At 39.5% G+C, this 15984-nt stretch overlaps 1 protein-coding gene across 3 annotated transcripts in view; it reads right to left on the bottom strand.

Moving 5' to 3' along the window:
* Positions 1-15984, bottom strand: part of OXCT1 (3-oxoacid CoA-transferase 1) — a gene marked incomplete at its 5' end in the record, with an annotated part of 135116 nt that overhangs the window by 13793 nt on the left and 105339 nt on the right. For 2 of the 3 annotated variants that reach the window (XM_079703433.1, XM_079703434.1), the window contains one exon: positions 11656-11745. The exons of the other annotated variant lie outside the window; for it this stretch is intronic. In XM_079703433.1, coding sequence (XP_079559559.1) covers positions 11656-11745 — 90 coding nt within the window. The remainder of the gene's footprint in view (positions 1-11655; positions 11746-15984) is intronic. 3 annotated transcript variants of the gene reach the window in all.

Raw genomic sequence — 15984 nt, 5'->3', positions numbered from 1 at the left:
CTATTGCCTTGGGAGACTGACCTAAGGAAACGTTGCTAGGATTTATGTTCTCTTCTAGGAGTTTTACGTTGTTGTGTAATATATTTAAGTCTTTAAGCCACTGTGAGTTTATTTTTGCGTGTGGTGTGAGGGTATATTCTAACTTCATTCATTTACATGAGGCTGTCTAACCTTTCCAATATCACTTGCTAAAGAGACAGTCTTTCCTCCATTGTATATTCTTGCCTCCTTTGTCAAAGATTAATTGACCATAGGTGTGTGGGTTTATTTCTGGGCTCTGTATTCTGTTCCATTGAGCCTCTGCATTTTTTAATACTATGTTGACCAGACTATTTATTTCCTAATTAATCAGCTTTAGATATTATCTACTAACTTCTTATTGGGGTGTATGAAGACTTAACTCTCTTACACACCCCCATCCTTCATTATGTTCGGTTCTCCCAGCATAGCTATATCACAATTTGTAGGTAACTCAATAGTCAGAATTTACACCTGCTGACAAAACGGCTATGTAAAATGGCTCATTGCTGGGCCAGTCAGTGTAGAAAACCATGATTATATTCACTTTCTTATATAGCGATTTGCTTTTCCTGGAATTTGTCTGAGTCTCAGTTTGCTCATTGGTAAAATGTGTGCATTGGTCTATAGTCACATTTTTTCAAAGTTTCCTTTAGCCACGGTACCCTTTTTTCAAACATAAAAGAGGGATTGAGAGTGGAAAGCAGGTTTTCACCCATTAACCTCCTTCCCCCACTCCCTACCACCCCCCAGTATAGAGGTGGCCTCTGGGTCACATCTATGGAGCACAGTGGACACATTAGCTCTGATGATTTGATCTTCAGATCATTTTCTTCTGATTATGATTCAGCTCCTTTCTAAGTATCAAGCACCAGAAGCCTAAATTAATATTTCCCTTGAGGCTGAAGGCTAATTTATCACAGTTTAGATCTTCTATTAAAAATGGCAAAAATGCTTCTATTGCTTCCTTGTTGGATCTGAAAGCACCACACATGATGTCATCATCATCTTTAGCCATCTCAATGTTTTACCTTCTGAAATATGCACCACTACCTGGTTTACCTCTCTCTCAAAACTGCTGCCATACCAAGTATGATCAGAGGCAAGAGATTTCAAATAACTGGGCTTAATTAAGATTTTACTGTGTGTAATAATCTGTCAACTCAGCAACATACTAGTAATTAAGAGGTTTTAGTATACTTAACCCAGTGTATGGCATAAAAGATACTCAACATTTTTTGAATGAATGAATGGGAAGAAAAAGGGAAGTCTATTGGGAATCTTGGGTGGATTTCAAAAGAAGACAAACTCTATTACTTTAATTTAGTCAAAAGTAGTGCTAAATACACATAGAGTAGATAGATGTTATACCTTTAACAACAAGTTATATGCTTCTGGGTCTTAATGTGTAAGACAATTTATAGCTGTAGGAATGAAACCTCATTTTTGCTTCATTTTTCATGATCCATTTTCATTCCCAGATTTCAAAGAAAGCTTGCACGTGTCACAGAAGCTTAATTAAAGAGCTGAAATTAATGATGAACATTTGAACTTCAATAGTTGTCAGGACTCCTTACACTTAATATAACTCAAATAAGACATGTCACAATGAATTCCAGGTTTCCCTGCGAACAAAGTGAACAATCTGTGGGCCTCCAAAGAACATTTTCTGCAGGGAGCTCTTACTTTGTTCTCATTATTTGAGCAAAATCTACAACTGATGTGAAAGCAGCCACTTGGATTTCAATGAACAACCAACGCTGGTTTAGGATCAAGCGTGTATTTCAACTGACAGAATTAACTGTGCCCTACCAACAGAGACCTTGTAGAGACCATTTTCCATGTAAACAGTATAGCTCAGTGGTTCAGAGTGGAGCCAAAGGACCTGAGTGCAAAGCCTACCTCTACTCCACACTAGCTGGGCAAGGTTCCTGTGTCTGTGCTTATCCATCACTTTACCTCCAGGGTTATTTTAAGTGTCCAATACTTAGCAGGTGCTCAATAAGTTGTGCTCTTTTTAGAACCTATATTTAACATTTCTACAATCTACCAGGGAATGCTTCAGGAGCTCTTAAGTTCCTAAACGAAGTTGGACATAGAATTACACAGAAAATGGCCTAAACAGAATTCCTGAGAGCCACAAAACTAATGAAACGGCAACACGTATTTGGGGGCAAACCATATGGCTGGCCTAGGAAGCTGGCACCAAGAGTATTCTTGCAGTGAGAACAGTGTAGCTAGATGACTCCATTCACTCTGAGCTTCAAGACATAACACAGATCAAGGATGAAGAGAAAATGGGATGCAAAGAGAGATTAAAGAACGTCACAATTTCAGTATCCAACAACAGGTTAGCTATGAAGCCAGAATATGACTAACGCCCACTTGAGCACTCTATTCTAACCACGCCAGGCTGAGCCTTACCAAGTTCTATGATTCACAGAGGAACAATCACTGAGTTGTTAGCATTTAAAAATAAATCCTGAAAAGGAGATACAGTGTAGTGTGGTAGCAAAGAACACTATATTAGGAGTCCAAAGACCTGGTTTTGAATCTTAACTCTGCCATTTAATAGTCATTTGGTCCCTTATATTCTCTGTGCTGTAGTTTTCTGTGCGATTGCCTTGTCTTCCTCACCTGATCACGGCAGGAAGACATGTTCTGCAAGTGCAGTGAAGTAGGAGGGGTTGAATTTACATTCGAATATTTTGGGTGAGTGGGGTCTTGTTCATCCTCATCATTCTGCTTCTTTCTTTCTCCGTGAAGAAAGGTCAGAAAAGGCAGAGGAACGGATACCAAATGTAGCATTAAAAGTTCTCTGACTGGACCTGAGGGCTCCTGATTTTGATATTTCCTTATTTCCTAATTTCATCATAACCTTGGTGAATAGCTAAATCTCTTTCCTCCACCTGCTTCTCCAGCTTCTCTTTTCCCCACTGCATCACTTACAGGCCTCCTTCAAAATCTAGGAATCCACCGTTTTCATTTTATATGACCGAAAGCGTTAATACTTTCTATTACTTGCTTCATGGTGATCTCTTTTTAATTCATTAGATATCTGTGTGCAATTTATTACTAAATTCTTCAGTAATAAATGACTCTGGTTAAACGATAGTAAATTCCCTTGTTATCATTACAATAAGCTTTGTGTTATCAAAATAAACTTAATCCCAAATAACAAGCTCTCTTTTTTACAACATGATGATTTTTACATTTGATGTCAACATTTCTTTCACCTGAGGCAATGGAGCATTCATGTAAGATTTTGCCTTACATAAAACCCCATTTTATGCCCATCTTTTTTGTTAAGTATTTCTTCAATGTGGCTGCAATATATTTCTTCTTTGAGAAAGCCCTAGTGATCAAGTACAAAGAAGGCAAAGTCTAGAAGTTGGCTGATCCTTAAGGGACCGAGTCTTTACAGGTGTATTCACGCCACCTGAAACACACACCACCCTGTACTCCTTCATCCCACGTTCGAATGGCAACACCCTCCCTATTCTTCACGACTTGGCTCAGGTGTCATCTACCCTGGAGAAACCATCTCCAACATCCCCTATCCAGTGCCGCCACCCCAGTGTCCCAGGGACTTTCTTAGTCTGGTGCACCTCGTAGGTGCTCCTGTGTTTCCTCTACTCTCCACACATGTTGTAATTGTTGCCCTCTCTTTACCCACCACTGGACTCTGAAACAATTTATCTTTGTATCTTCTGCAATGAGTAGAGTACTAGACAAACCACAGCAATCAATAAATGCTGTCTGACTATTATAATTCCGATCCAAGGAACTCCAACAGCATAGGAGCTGTAAAATACCATGTGACTGAGTGGGTATGGAACACTGGAGGCTGCTTTTAGTCCTAAGAAATGTACTTGTACATTCCCAGCATCTCTGAGTTCACTAGGAGAAGTGCAGCTAGCAGAGGTGTGCAAAGGGGCTTATGAAACTTGGGGAGGCAGATAAAGGCATGAGCAAAGGGAGTAGCAAAGACACCTCAAGACTGTGGTATGGGGAGTTCCCTGGTGGTCCAGTGGTTAGGACTTGGTGCTTTCACTGCCATGGTTCGGATTCAATCCCCAGTGAGGGAACTAATATCCCTCAAGCCATGCAGCACAGCCAAACAAAAAGAAAAGACTGCAGTATGAAACATACAAATGTATAAGTAAAGAGAGAAACTGAGTGAATTATACAATACTTATTCTACCTCTTCTGCCTGCTCTCTCCTACAGCTGCAAGGCTTGCATTAATCTGTTGAAAAGTGGGGCTACAAAGACTGACCTTGGCAAGGGAATACTCCATATTTTGTCTGGTGGCACAATGAAACCAAGGACAGGTCTCTCTTAGGGCTTGCCAAAATATCATGGAGGAAACCGGAGTGTTACTGCCCTTGCCCCTTCCTTCTATACACACACATGAACACACACATAACAGACATAAAAATTGGGGAACGCTGTATTACAAGACCCATGACTGTCACATCACTATGATGATTGATGTGGTACCCAGAAAAGAAAAATGGGATTTGCTAAAGAAAGAAATTCAAGGTACACAGAATAAAAGGACAAGATGACGATGATATTACTCACACTGAGTTTATCCTCATGGGATATTTTTGGCCTTTACACAGCACCTATTTGGTAGGGATGCTAGCAATCCATATAGGACTTCAGTGGAAAGGCTCAGCTATGAAGCAGAGACTAGTTGCTGTTACAAATGGTTTTTATATGTGGATGTAATAACAGTTTGTGGTTACACAGGCACATTCTCAGGGGAAGACTGGCCAAATGAGACAATAGATACAGCAAGCCATTTCCCTGAAAATAGTCTTCAGGGCTTTGAGATCTTAGAATAGAAGGCCATTTTTCTTCAATATAATACATGGCCTCTTTATCATGGCCTTTTATTTTCTCTCTAAAGACTGCATCCTATGGTCTCTAGACTAAGGATGGCAGAGCCCAGGACTGAGCAGGAATTATTTTCTCTTTCCATGCATGAATTGCTGTGATACCTTAGAAAGCTGCTCTTAGTGTTAGCTTTCCTATCAAGAACTATGGATGCTCAAGGTCACAGAATTTAAAGTTATTTGCTTAATTAAATTCTGTAAGACATTTTAAAGTGTTTATTGGTTGATGGACTGTGTTCTGCTATTTTCTTCCATTATAACATTTTTTTGCAGGCATGTCCATCATTAAAGGACAAATAGAAAAGACAAAACCATGTAAGGATTTCTATTTTTAATGGTGAATATCATTTTTTCCCAAACAATCCTAGCCACGAGATAGTTTCACTGACAAATTATAAAATACTGACAAGCTTTTATGAATGGAAAAAAAATTAAACCAGATGAAACTATGTTAATTACAAATTATCCTAACAAAAGAACACTTTATCTTGGGATACTTTTCAATGTTGCTGAAAATTTATCTCAAGGATGCTTCCGAGAAAGCATTTTTAAAAAACTCTTTTATATTTGCTGGCTTTTGGTAACACATTTGGTCCAAAATAAAGAGGATTAATAAATCTCATTTACTTTTTATAATTCCTCTGCACAAAAAGCAAAGACAAGGTAAAACAGTATTCAAGATTTCTATATGACACCTTCGTTATCTGATACAGATTGGACTTAATAAAAAATATTATTCACAAAGATTTATTCTCAACTTCATAACAATATAATTATAACTCTTTTTATCCTTTAGAATCCAGACCTCCTACTGTAATAGAAATAAAAACTAAGCCTGTTTTAGAAATAGAGCTCTCATTTATGTTCTCAAAAATAGGTACCGGAGCTTTGCCTGTTTCCAATAAATGACAACTATGACTGAATTTCTTTGTTTTTGTGCTCTGAGAGTTATACCCTTAGGAACACATTTCCAGTACACAATACTAAAAACAAAACACTTTCCTTTATATTGTTAGTGGTGATGGTATTTGCCAGACAGAAAAGTTTAGTAACAGAAAACGGAGGGGCTGGATACATAGGTTCTCAGTTTGCTTTTGCTCGTAATTTTCTACTTGACTTTTATCGGAATGTTTAACCCCTATGAAATTTGATTGGTTTACCTCTGGAAGGGAAACAATAAGACCTACCTCACAAGAGTATTGTAATGATAAAATAAAGGCAATAAACATGTAACTGCTTGGAAAAAGTTAAAAGTGCTCTATATGTTCAAAGTATCATTATTATTTGAAGAACTAATGATTTCAACAATTATTGATTCCTAATATGCACCAGGAATGATTTTCCTCAGTTGTTATGATAGAAAGAGCCCCTGCCCTCATGGAACTTACATTCTAGTGAAGAAAGGAGATGAAGAATCATCAGAAGAGGGGGGAATTCTGTTTTGTATAATAGTCAGGGAAAGCTTCTCTGGTATTCTCAGCAGAGACCTGAGTGAACGGAGGAAGTGAGCCATGTAGATATCTGAGGAAGAGCTTTCCAGGCATAGAGAATAACAAGTGCAAAGGCCCTGAGGCAGGAGGATGCTTGGAATGTTCCAGAAACTTACAGGAAGAAAGTCTGGCTGGAGCTCAGTGGGCAAGTGGGAGAATCCTAGTAGATGGAGTCAGAGAGGTACTGGGATTGAAGCTGACAAGCCAGGGAGGGCCTTAGGGACAAAGTATAAGGAATTCTGAACTTGAATCTAAGGGAGATGGGAAGCTGTGGAGGGTTTCTGAGCCCAGGAAGAAGTGCTATAACATGATTTATATTTTTAAAACATCATTCCTACCACTGTGTGGAGGATAGACTCTGTGTGTGTGTGTGTGTGTGTGTGCCTGTGTGTCTGTGTATTTCCACCCAACTCTTCTCCCTTTGCTCTCTGACAACAGGGACCTAATTGTAAATCCCTCAGCATGCACTGCCCTTTCACACCCCAGTGCCTATTCCCTTGACCTGCAACACATTAGTCCCTTCAAACCCTGCCCCATCCTTCAGATCTCCATGCAAATGCTACATCCCATGGGAAGCACTCTGTTTTGTACACTCTTCTATTTTAAGTATTGGTTTCTATGACTCTATCCCCATGAGACTCTGACCTGCCTAAAGGAAGAAATATGCCTATCTATTTTTCATTTCCTCAGACTCTATCATAGTGCCTGACACATAGTAGGCCCTCAATAAATATTTGATGCCTGCATAAACAAGTAAATTAACATACTCACATAAGTATAAGTAACTACCAAATTTCAAGACAAAGCCTCGAAGAGTATTTATTTGGTCATTCATCATGTCTACATGTCTAGAGGATGGAAGACGCTAAGTCAGCAAATTCATAAAATGTTGGCTCATTTATATACGATGGTGTAGAGGTAGGAGTGAGTCAGATAAAGGGGGAAGGGGAACAGAATGTGAAAACGCCCAAGAACAGGAAACAACGTGAATGTGGAGATCCTAGCAGAACTGAAGCCCTGGAAACAAGGGTAAAGTAGGTTGCTGGGGAGCTGATGATGAAAGGCTGGGAGGCTAAGGTGAACTAAATAATGTGGACCTAACTCGATCCAGCTTTAGTTTGAGACCAGTCACTTTGGCAGTGGTGTGCTTGATTACCAGGAAAGAGGGTCAGTCTGGCAGGAAGAGGACCTTTGGGATGCTGCAACAGTGACCCATGTAGGTGTGACAGGGACCTAAACAAGTAGAAATCCAAAGGATGGAGCAGATTACAGGGGTATTGTAGATGCAATATGTACAGAGATTGGTGTAGTGGGAGGGGCAGAAATTCCACAAGTACCTTTCCAGAGGGGGGCTGGGAGATCATCACTTCTCCAGTTGAGCTAGCAGATGGAAGATTTTTAGGGGAAACGATGATGATTTCACTTGTATAAGTGCTGCGATTGAGGTAGCTATGGAACAACCAGGTGGAGTTGTCTAATGGGGAAAAAATACAGTTATAGAGCTCATTAGAGAATTCCAGTGAGGAAATAAGGATTAGGGAGCCACTGAGTGAAAAATAATAGTTGGTGCCAAAGATTTAGAAAGCATCCAAGAAAGGTGCAGAGGGTGAGAAGTACAGAGGGCCAAGGATGAAGTTATGAGGAGTCCTGGAAGGAACTGATAAAGAAAAGGATGGGGCAGCTAGTGATCTAGGTTGGTGGGGCAGCTCTGCAGGCCTCAGCACATGGTTTACAACTTTGGTTCCAAGGCTGCTGTTGCAGCTAAGGCTTTTCTCAGAAGGCTAGAGGGGGACAAAAAATAGTCCAATGAAATCGGCTTTCTCTTTAAGAACATGACCCAGAAATTGCACAAATGCTCAAATCCCATTGACTTAAACTTGGTCACATAGATGAATCTACACGCAAGGGAATCTGGGAAATGTAGTCTGTCACTGGGCTACTCTGTGCCCAACTAAAACATGGGAAGATTCTAATACAAAAGGGAAGAAGAGGAGATGGGTACTAAGGGACACAATTCTGAGACTGTTTTCTTTTAAATATTTTGCTGATATCTATCTCAACAAGGACAGCTTTGACCAGGGAAAATGAAAAAAGGGAAAGAGGTAATTCTGAAACCTAAAGCTTTCAGAAAAGGGCAGGTGTGGATGGGAACGTAGGTGAGGATGCAGCATGGTATGATATGATGAACATGACTAGACCAAACTGAGGGAAACTCCTAGCTCTGCCACTTACCTGGACAAGTTTCTTACCTGTCTACATTCCAGCCTTACATCAGAGGGTCGCTGAGAGGTTTATAGATCCAGTATGCACAATGCCACACACAGGGCCTCGCATCTAGTAAAGACTCAAACTCCTACTCCTTTCCTTCATTTCTCCCAATTTTTAGAGGGCAAAAGAAGGACACGCCAAGAGATCAAAAGAAGCTTAAGTAAGAAGGTGGCTAGACACCAAAAACTCTGCCTACTTTGCAATTTTGCCTGGAACCCTGATGTCTAAGCTTAAATGAAAGCCACACTCCAAGGCCAGTCTGGCGCCAGTGCCTGCCACATGTCTCCAGAGGCAGTTTTAAGGCAAGGGAAATATTATGCTGGTTACTCTAGAGCAACACAAGCAGGCAGTCAGTTTTCAAATACCAGAAGCTGCTGGCTGCTTGCAAAGACTTGCAAGGAAAGAGTTTCCTTTGTCTGATTAAAGCAACATTTTTAAAGGTCAGGTAATACCATATTTATAAGTGACCTGCACCTGTAACCCTATCAATGAAGGAAAGGAGCAAAACAAAAAAGCTGCACCTGAAAGCCAGTTGATGGCTCCACCCACTTACTGGGAAAAAAAAAAAATCAGCAGCACAAGAATACAAGATTATATTTCTTTTCTCAGGTTTTAATCTTTCACTGCAAACTTTCTACTCTCTGTCTTAGAAAACTCTGGGGATTCTCCCCCTAGGCTGTTCACTTACTCATAAGGCAGCAGAAGTCACCTGGCATGTCTAAAAGAACAGGTCATTAACTGGAGAGGCCACCAGGAGTGAAAGACCTCGCCTCTCTATTTCCTTTCCAACCTCTACCAACCTTTAGGCAGACAAAAGAAGCAGGAAAGAAGTGGTGAGGTCCCCGTGTTCCCTTGAGTTGGGCCAATAACAGTAAGTCCAGGTGAACAATATACAGAAGCAACCACACATTCTGGGACCAAGAGTACAAAGTGAAGATGGCAAGAAAAGAAACTTCTGTTGGTTAGTTTTCAAGGTTATCTAACTATTAGGTATAAACAAATCACTATTATTATTTTAATCACAAATATATTTTTTGTTAGTTTGTCAAATGAAAGTATGTAGGGAAAAATATCTAACTTCAGTTCTGGTCTAAAACTTAGTGCCAATTTCCCCACTGAGAGAAGAAAAAGAAGAAATGCTAAAAAACATTATCTCGCTTCTATGAAAAGCTTTAATAAGGGACTTCTAATTGGAAGTTTGAAGCACCATTTTTCCTCTGTCAGAAATTCCAGCCTGAGGAGAAAGAAAACACTTTGGGGAAAAAAAGAGAGAGAAATACAGGCCCAATGTTTTGAAAATGAATGCACAAAAATAATCTGAAATGAGTCGGACTTCAGTGCCTATGTGTCAACATTAAAGTAACAACAAAAGGAAAGTCGGAAAGAGTTTTCTCCAAATGGACAGTATGTTCCAGAAAAGCTTTGGATTTGATTTTCATGCGTGGCATCCTTTTGCCTCTGAAATGAAGTATTTTGGATGCTTTTGCCAGGCATCACTCAGGAGTCACCTGTGTTGGTTTCATTTCTATTGCTCCATATTTATGTTTCACTGCTCACTTCACTGTTTACTAAGCAATTTATAGTAATTTCATATTTATTACAGTTTTCACAATGAAACTGTTTCATGGCACCTATCACTCTGTAACAGAACTCCCCAGGGGAAGCAAGTCGGATGCAAATCTTCCAGATCCACACTCTCCCACAATGCTGCATCACAAAATAAAAAAGGGCAAACAAACTACCACTTCCACTCAAAATAGCAGGTATCAAGGTGAGAACAGGTAGCTTTTGTTTTAAAACTAAGAATTATAAAGGAGAATGAGCAAAGGTATAGAGGGTGAAGAGGGTACCTGCCACCCAATATCAACTTTGCAAATCATCAGAAGCCCAGGGATTCAGGTGGGGAAGGCAATTAAGCTCAGTTGTTTCAAAGACAATGACTTGGAATAGGAAGAAAGTCATACTGATAGCTCGTTATTTAGAAGACTAGGCTTTGGAGTCAGAGGTATCCAGGCCAAATCTCAGTTCCACTAGTTATGTGACCTCAGGCAAGTTACTTAACCTCTCTGAAGCTCTGTTTCTGGACCCACAAAAATACTTATATCAAGTTCATGGGCTTTTACAGGCAAACATACACAGAGAGCTTAGTGTACTGTTTGTGCGCAGTAAACTCAATGAATGGGAGCTATCACTATGATAGGCTAATGATATTATCATTAAATGTAAGTGCCATGCGGTCAATGATTCTTGTCTAGTTTTGGTCATTGCTAAATTCCAGCAGTGCCCAGCACATAATAGGTATTCAATAAATACTCAACGATTTATCAAAATAAAAGTATAATATTCTTCAGAATAGAACACTTGCTATCACCAAGTCCATCATTTTCTAACACTGTCTCAGAACGGCACCTCCACAGACTTGGTAAGAGGCCATAGTGTCCACTTGAAAATAACTGCTGTTAAAAACGCACATTCTGTTGTGTTTTTCATTTTGCACAGAGATAGCAACCACTATAATCATTTTTAAACCTGAATCAGAGAATTCCCATGTGGTTCAGTGGTGATGACTCCGTGCTTCCACTGCAGCGGGCACGGGTTCGATCCTTGGTCGGGGAACTAAGATCCTACATGCCACTGGGTTTGGCCAAAAAAATAAAAATAAAATTAAAATATCTATAAACCTGAATCAACACATCTGCCCTAACATCTTTTCACTGCTTTTGAAGAAATTATAGCTTTTACTTTTAATGTGTGTGTGAGGCAAATAATCAAAGAACACCCTGATGTTTGCTTCAAAGTTAAAACAAACATTTAGCTGAATGATAATAAATAATGGTCTTTATTTGTAACATTTTTCTCTAAAATATAAACGCTATCAAGCTGAGTGATCCAGAGAAAACAATAAAAACAATGGTCGCATGACCTGGTGTACAGGATTTCAGTGTAGTGTGAATTTCCAAAAGCAGCTCTCATTACCTTTGCAGAGTGCTCCATGGTGACCACCACTTTGGTTTTGGCACTGGACACTAGATCCATAGCCCCTCCCATTCCTTTCACCATCTTCCCCTGCAAAACAAACAGAAAATAAGAAGTGATTCTTGGGACTTCCCTGGTGGTCCAGTGGTTAAGAATCAGCCTTGCAATGCAGGGGACACTGGTTCGATCCCTGGTTGGGGAATGAAGATCCCATGTGCTGCGGGGCAACTAAGCCTGTGTGCCACAACTAGAGAGATGCCCGTGCACCACAACGAAGAGCCCAGATGACACAACGAAAGATCCCACGTGCCTCAACTAACACCCAACACAGCCAAAAAATAAATAAATATTGAAAAAATAAAAAGAAGTAATTCTCTTTCACCTTTTTAGTATGTGGCAGAACAAAATTAACTTGCAAGAAGAAGCTGCTGGAATAATTAGTGAGAAAAACTCATTGACCTTCATTGCTTAGTACTTGAGCTTTATGACCTTAATATCCTGTTGTTCTATTATTCTGTGGCTGAAGAATAAGTTCAGGATAAATATTATGATGTTACATTCACTGAGTATGGCTAACATTACTTTGTCAACGCTATATTAGCAATATGTCAATCATTGGATAAGAAAAAACTTAAGAACCTTTCCAAAATTCTTGGCACATTACTCTTATTACAATCATATGAGACTGAAATCCACATGCCCCTGACATTCATTTCTTTCTTTTTAAACATATACTTGGCACCACTGACACTTTCAATCACAGACACTTTCTAAAGCACTCTCTTGGATTTCCTGCAGATTAAAATGCCATTAGGTAATAAACTAAGGCATTAGTGGTGTTCCCCTAGTAATGATTAATATGAAAGGTGGGTCTGTCTTTCTAAAACCTGGCACTTACCTTGCTGTTAGAAAAATACATCAAAACAAAACAAGAAAATATACTTCTGTTAAGCAAAAACAGAAAACAGAAGCAGACTTCAGGATACTTTCACCAAGACCATTCTATTTTTGTTCATCTATCTATCTCCTCATTCATTAAACATTTACCAACCACCTTCTCTGTGCCACACACTCTGAATAATTCCCACTGTCTAGTCTGTCTCCTGGTTACAAAGTTTTGGAAAAAGCAAGTGTCCCCAGAGATGATGAAATAAATTCTTACTCAAGTAGATTGAAAAGAAATGTTTCTAACATTGAAACCTCCTGAAAATTTATTTTTTCTTGAAAATCCTCTTGCTGATTTGACAGTAAACTCTTCCAGGGCTTTCAGCTCCTTTCCCATAATTTCATACCTTTAAGGAAATCAGGCAATACACTCATACCTGGCTTTAAAACACGGTCTCAAATCCCCTGATTTCAGAAACATTTTAGAGGTCAGTGCAACACTGCACGAACATGAATTAGATGGGCAGTATAAAACAAAGGAGTAAGTAGTCAGGATATCTTCATGGTTTGGAGCTTGCCACTAAATGACATTGGGAAGCAGCTGGCAATGGTTGGGAGGTGGTGCAAGAAAGGAGTGGAAGGGACAAAATGAGTCTGTCTTCAGACGTGTAAGGTTGCCATGAAGCAGAATATCCATGTGGAAATGTGCAATTTTATACTTCTATAAGCCATACCGTCATCCTTAGCTGCAATTTTAATAAGTAAAGCACCAGGTCATAACATTTCTGAAGAGAACACTGATACCTTATGGTACAAAATATGAATAAGTTAGAGATGGAAGCAATGAATGTCTATCATAAACTCCAATACTAAGGAAGTTTGGGATTTTTAAAACATCAAAAGACACTAAAGCTATTCCATTTAAAAATGTCTCAACATGTTCTTGCTGTGGTGAGAACATCCAGCCAGTCTGAGCTTCCATAGATAGTGTCCTTGGGCAGACTAAGAGTGTAAGTGCCAGAAGAATGAGGAAGCCAAAGAAAACCAGAAACCAAGCTAGTGTGTTAAACATTCCTTGAATTAAAAAAAAAAAATGCCTTGAATTAGAATATACCACAGGCAAATTTTGTCCCCTGTGACACAATGATACTGGTAAAAGCTTATGACAGCTTCTAACAGGAAGCTTGTCCATTTTAGGTGAATCTGATGTACATATTTTAAACCATCGTCAGTTATTTAAGAAAGATTTATAGAGCATCAGCTGGGTACATAACACTGTGCTGGCAGGAATGTAAAGAGCTATAAAACATGTTGGAAAGAACCATCTCTTTGTGTCTGTTAGAAAGAACTTTATCCCTTGACTCAATGTAAATGAACAGTCTTCATCACTCAAAGAGATTCAAGTGGTCTCAGGTCTTGTCTTCAAAGTACACGCTACAAATTTCAAAGCACTATTTTGATACTTACATGTTTGTTTCCAAGAGTAAAAAATGGACAAGATTAGGTGCAGAATACCTGAGATCTATTAACCCACTGTGTGACATTTGCAAAACACCAAATCTCTTTGTATTTAGGCTCATTATCTATAATCCAGGAATAAGAATATCTGCCCTATCATAAAGTTGTTATGAGGAATGGATGTGGAGTAAACAGAAATTTATAAATGTATTGCCTTACATCTTTAGTCAATTCATTTAACTGAGTGTCTAATATGAGCCTTACTGTACTGGGTGCTGGACTTAGAGATGATCAAGACAGGCTTCTTTTCTCATAAACTTCATCACTGGGGGAAGGGAAAGCATCCATGCATAATTAAAGAGATTTGAACCAAACTTCTTCCCTCTAAAAGAAGCATTCCCCACCTCTTCCTCATCCCCAAGGTAGAGCTAAGTGCCTTTTCCCTGTATCCTTGGCACTATTTGGTATGTAATTCTAACACAGTGAATTTCAACTCTTTTCTTTCTTTCACCATATTATTATTATTGTTATTGCATTATAAGTGCTTAGATGAATGAGTGGATGAATGGCTTCAAGTAACATAGGTATGTTCAAGTTCTAGCAGAGCACCGAGGATGCAACTGCTAACTGTGCCTGGAGAGGCAGGAATGGGAGGAAGAGGCTCAGCAGGATGTCACAGAGGAGGCGTTTCACAAAGGTAGTCTGTCAGATGGGGAAGAGAACAGCAGTGTCTCCTAAGAGAAAGCATTTCTAGCAGGTTAGCTGGAAAACCTCCAAATATTTGGTTTTTGTATTTTTTAAGTAAGTTCATCGTATTAGAAAAAGAAATGAAAACATTTTCTTCCATTTCAATTCCCAAGTGATTTCTGAAACAGAATCAATTACTAAAGGAAAATAATTTATTCTATCTATACCAGAAGAAAAAAAGAGATATAAGACATCCTCTCTGACGCAAGTGGGAAATTCAACGCCACCTTTCAGCCCAGCTCAGCAGGCACTCTTCTGGGAATCAACTACTTATATATCCCAGTTTTCTACTGCAGCTGGGGTAGCCATGTGCCTGAGTGCTAGACAATGGAAGAGAGGGAGGTGTTACCTGTGGTTTCAGGCTCTGGCCCATAAAAACCTCCCACGTGTAATGCTTCACGCTCCTTCACCTTCTGCAATCTGGACACTGACATCCAAGGTGTCCTCGCAGATGACTGAGCTTCCCTCAGGCTGGGTCCTTAAATGACCACGTGTAGCAGAGCCCACTTACTCAGAAACACACTGCATTGCTCAATATGAGTGAAAAACACAGGGTGCTAAACCACTGAAATCGGGAGGCTTATTTGTTACAGCAGCTGGTGTGACTAATGCAGTAGTGTGTTGCCCAAATGAATTCTATGGAAGGGAGAGAATTGTGTAGAATTAGAACTGTTACAGCTGCATAACAAAGGGAGGACCTGAGAAGGCCTCTTAAGGAGATGTTTTACCACTGCTCTTTGAGGGAGGTGACTATGCCAGATACTGTCCTCGGCACTGTTATCTACCTCTTTATCCAAATGTCCAGCACACTGCTTGACATTTGATAGAGCTGAGATACAGATCTTACCTCCGTCTTCATCTCCCTCCCAGAAACCCAACAAACTAATCAATATACAAAATAAAAAGCTGATAAAAGAGAGAAGTTAAGGAGCTAAAAATATACCTTTAAATAAATCACAAGAGAGAAAAGTGATACGGAGAAAAAATAGGCCTATAATGAAGAGGAGATTATGGTCATGATTGAAGCACTGGGCCAGAGTGACACAAAGCGTGGCTTTCTTTTAAATCTCATCAGCAAACATACATTTCTTGAATGGGGCAACTTTAGTTCTAAAATGTATTCTGGCTAGCATAATGGAGAGATGATTGCTGGATACTCATTTCATAGCCAACTCATTTTTTTGCAGTTAAGGACTGACTCTGACATCAAGTACGGAAAGAATACTGCAATAAAATGCA

Source organism: Hyperoodon ampullatus, assembly GCF_949752795.1.
Source record: "Hyperoodon ampullatus genome assembly, chromosome: 4".
Taxonomy (NCBI): Eukaryota; Metazoa; Chordata; class Mammalia; order Artiodactyla; family Ziphiidae; genus Hyperoodon; species Hyperoodon ampullatus.
The sequence above is the reverse complement of the archived record's forward strand: the minus strand, read 5'-3'. Positions and strand labels throughout refer to the sequence as shown.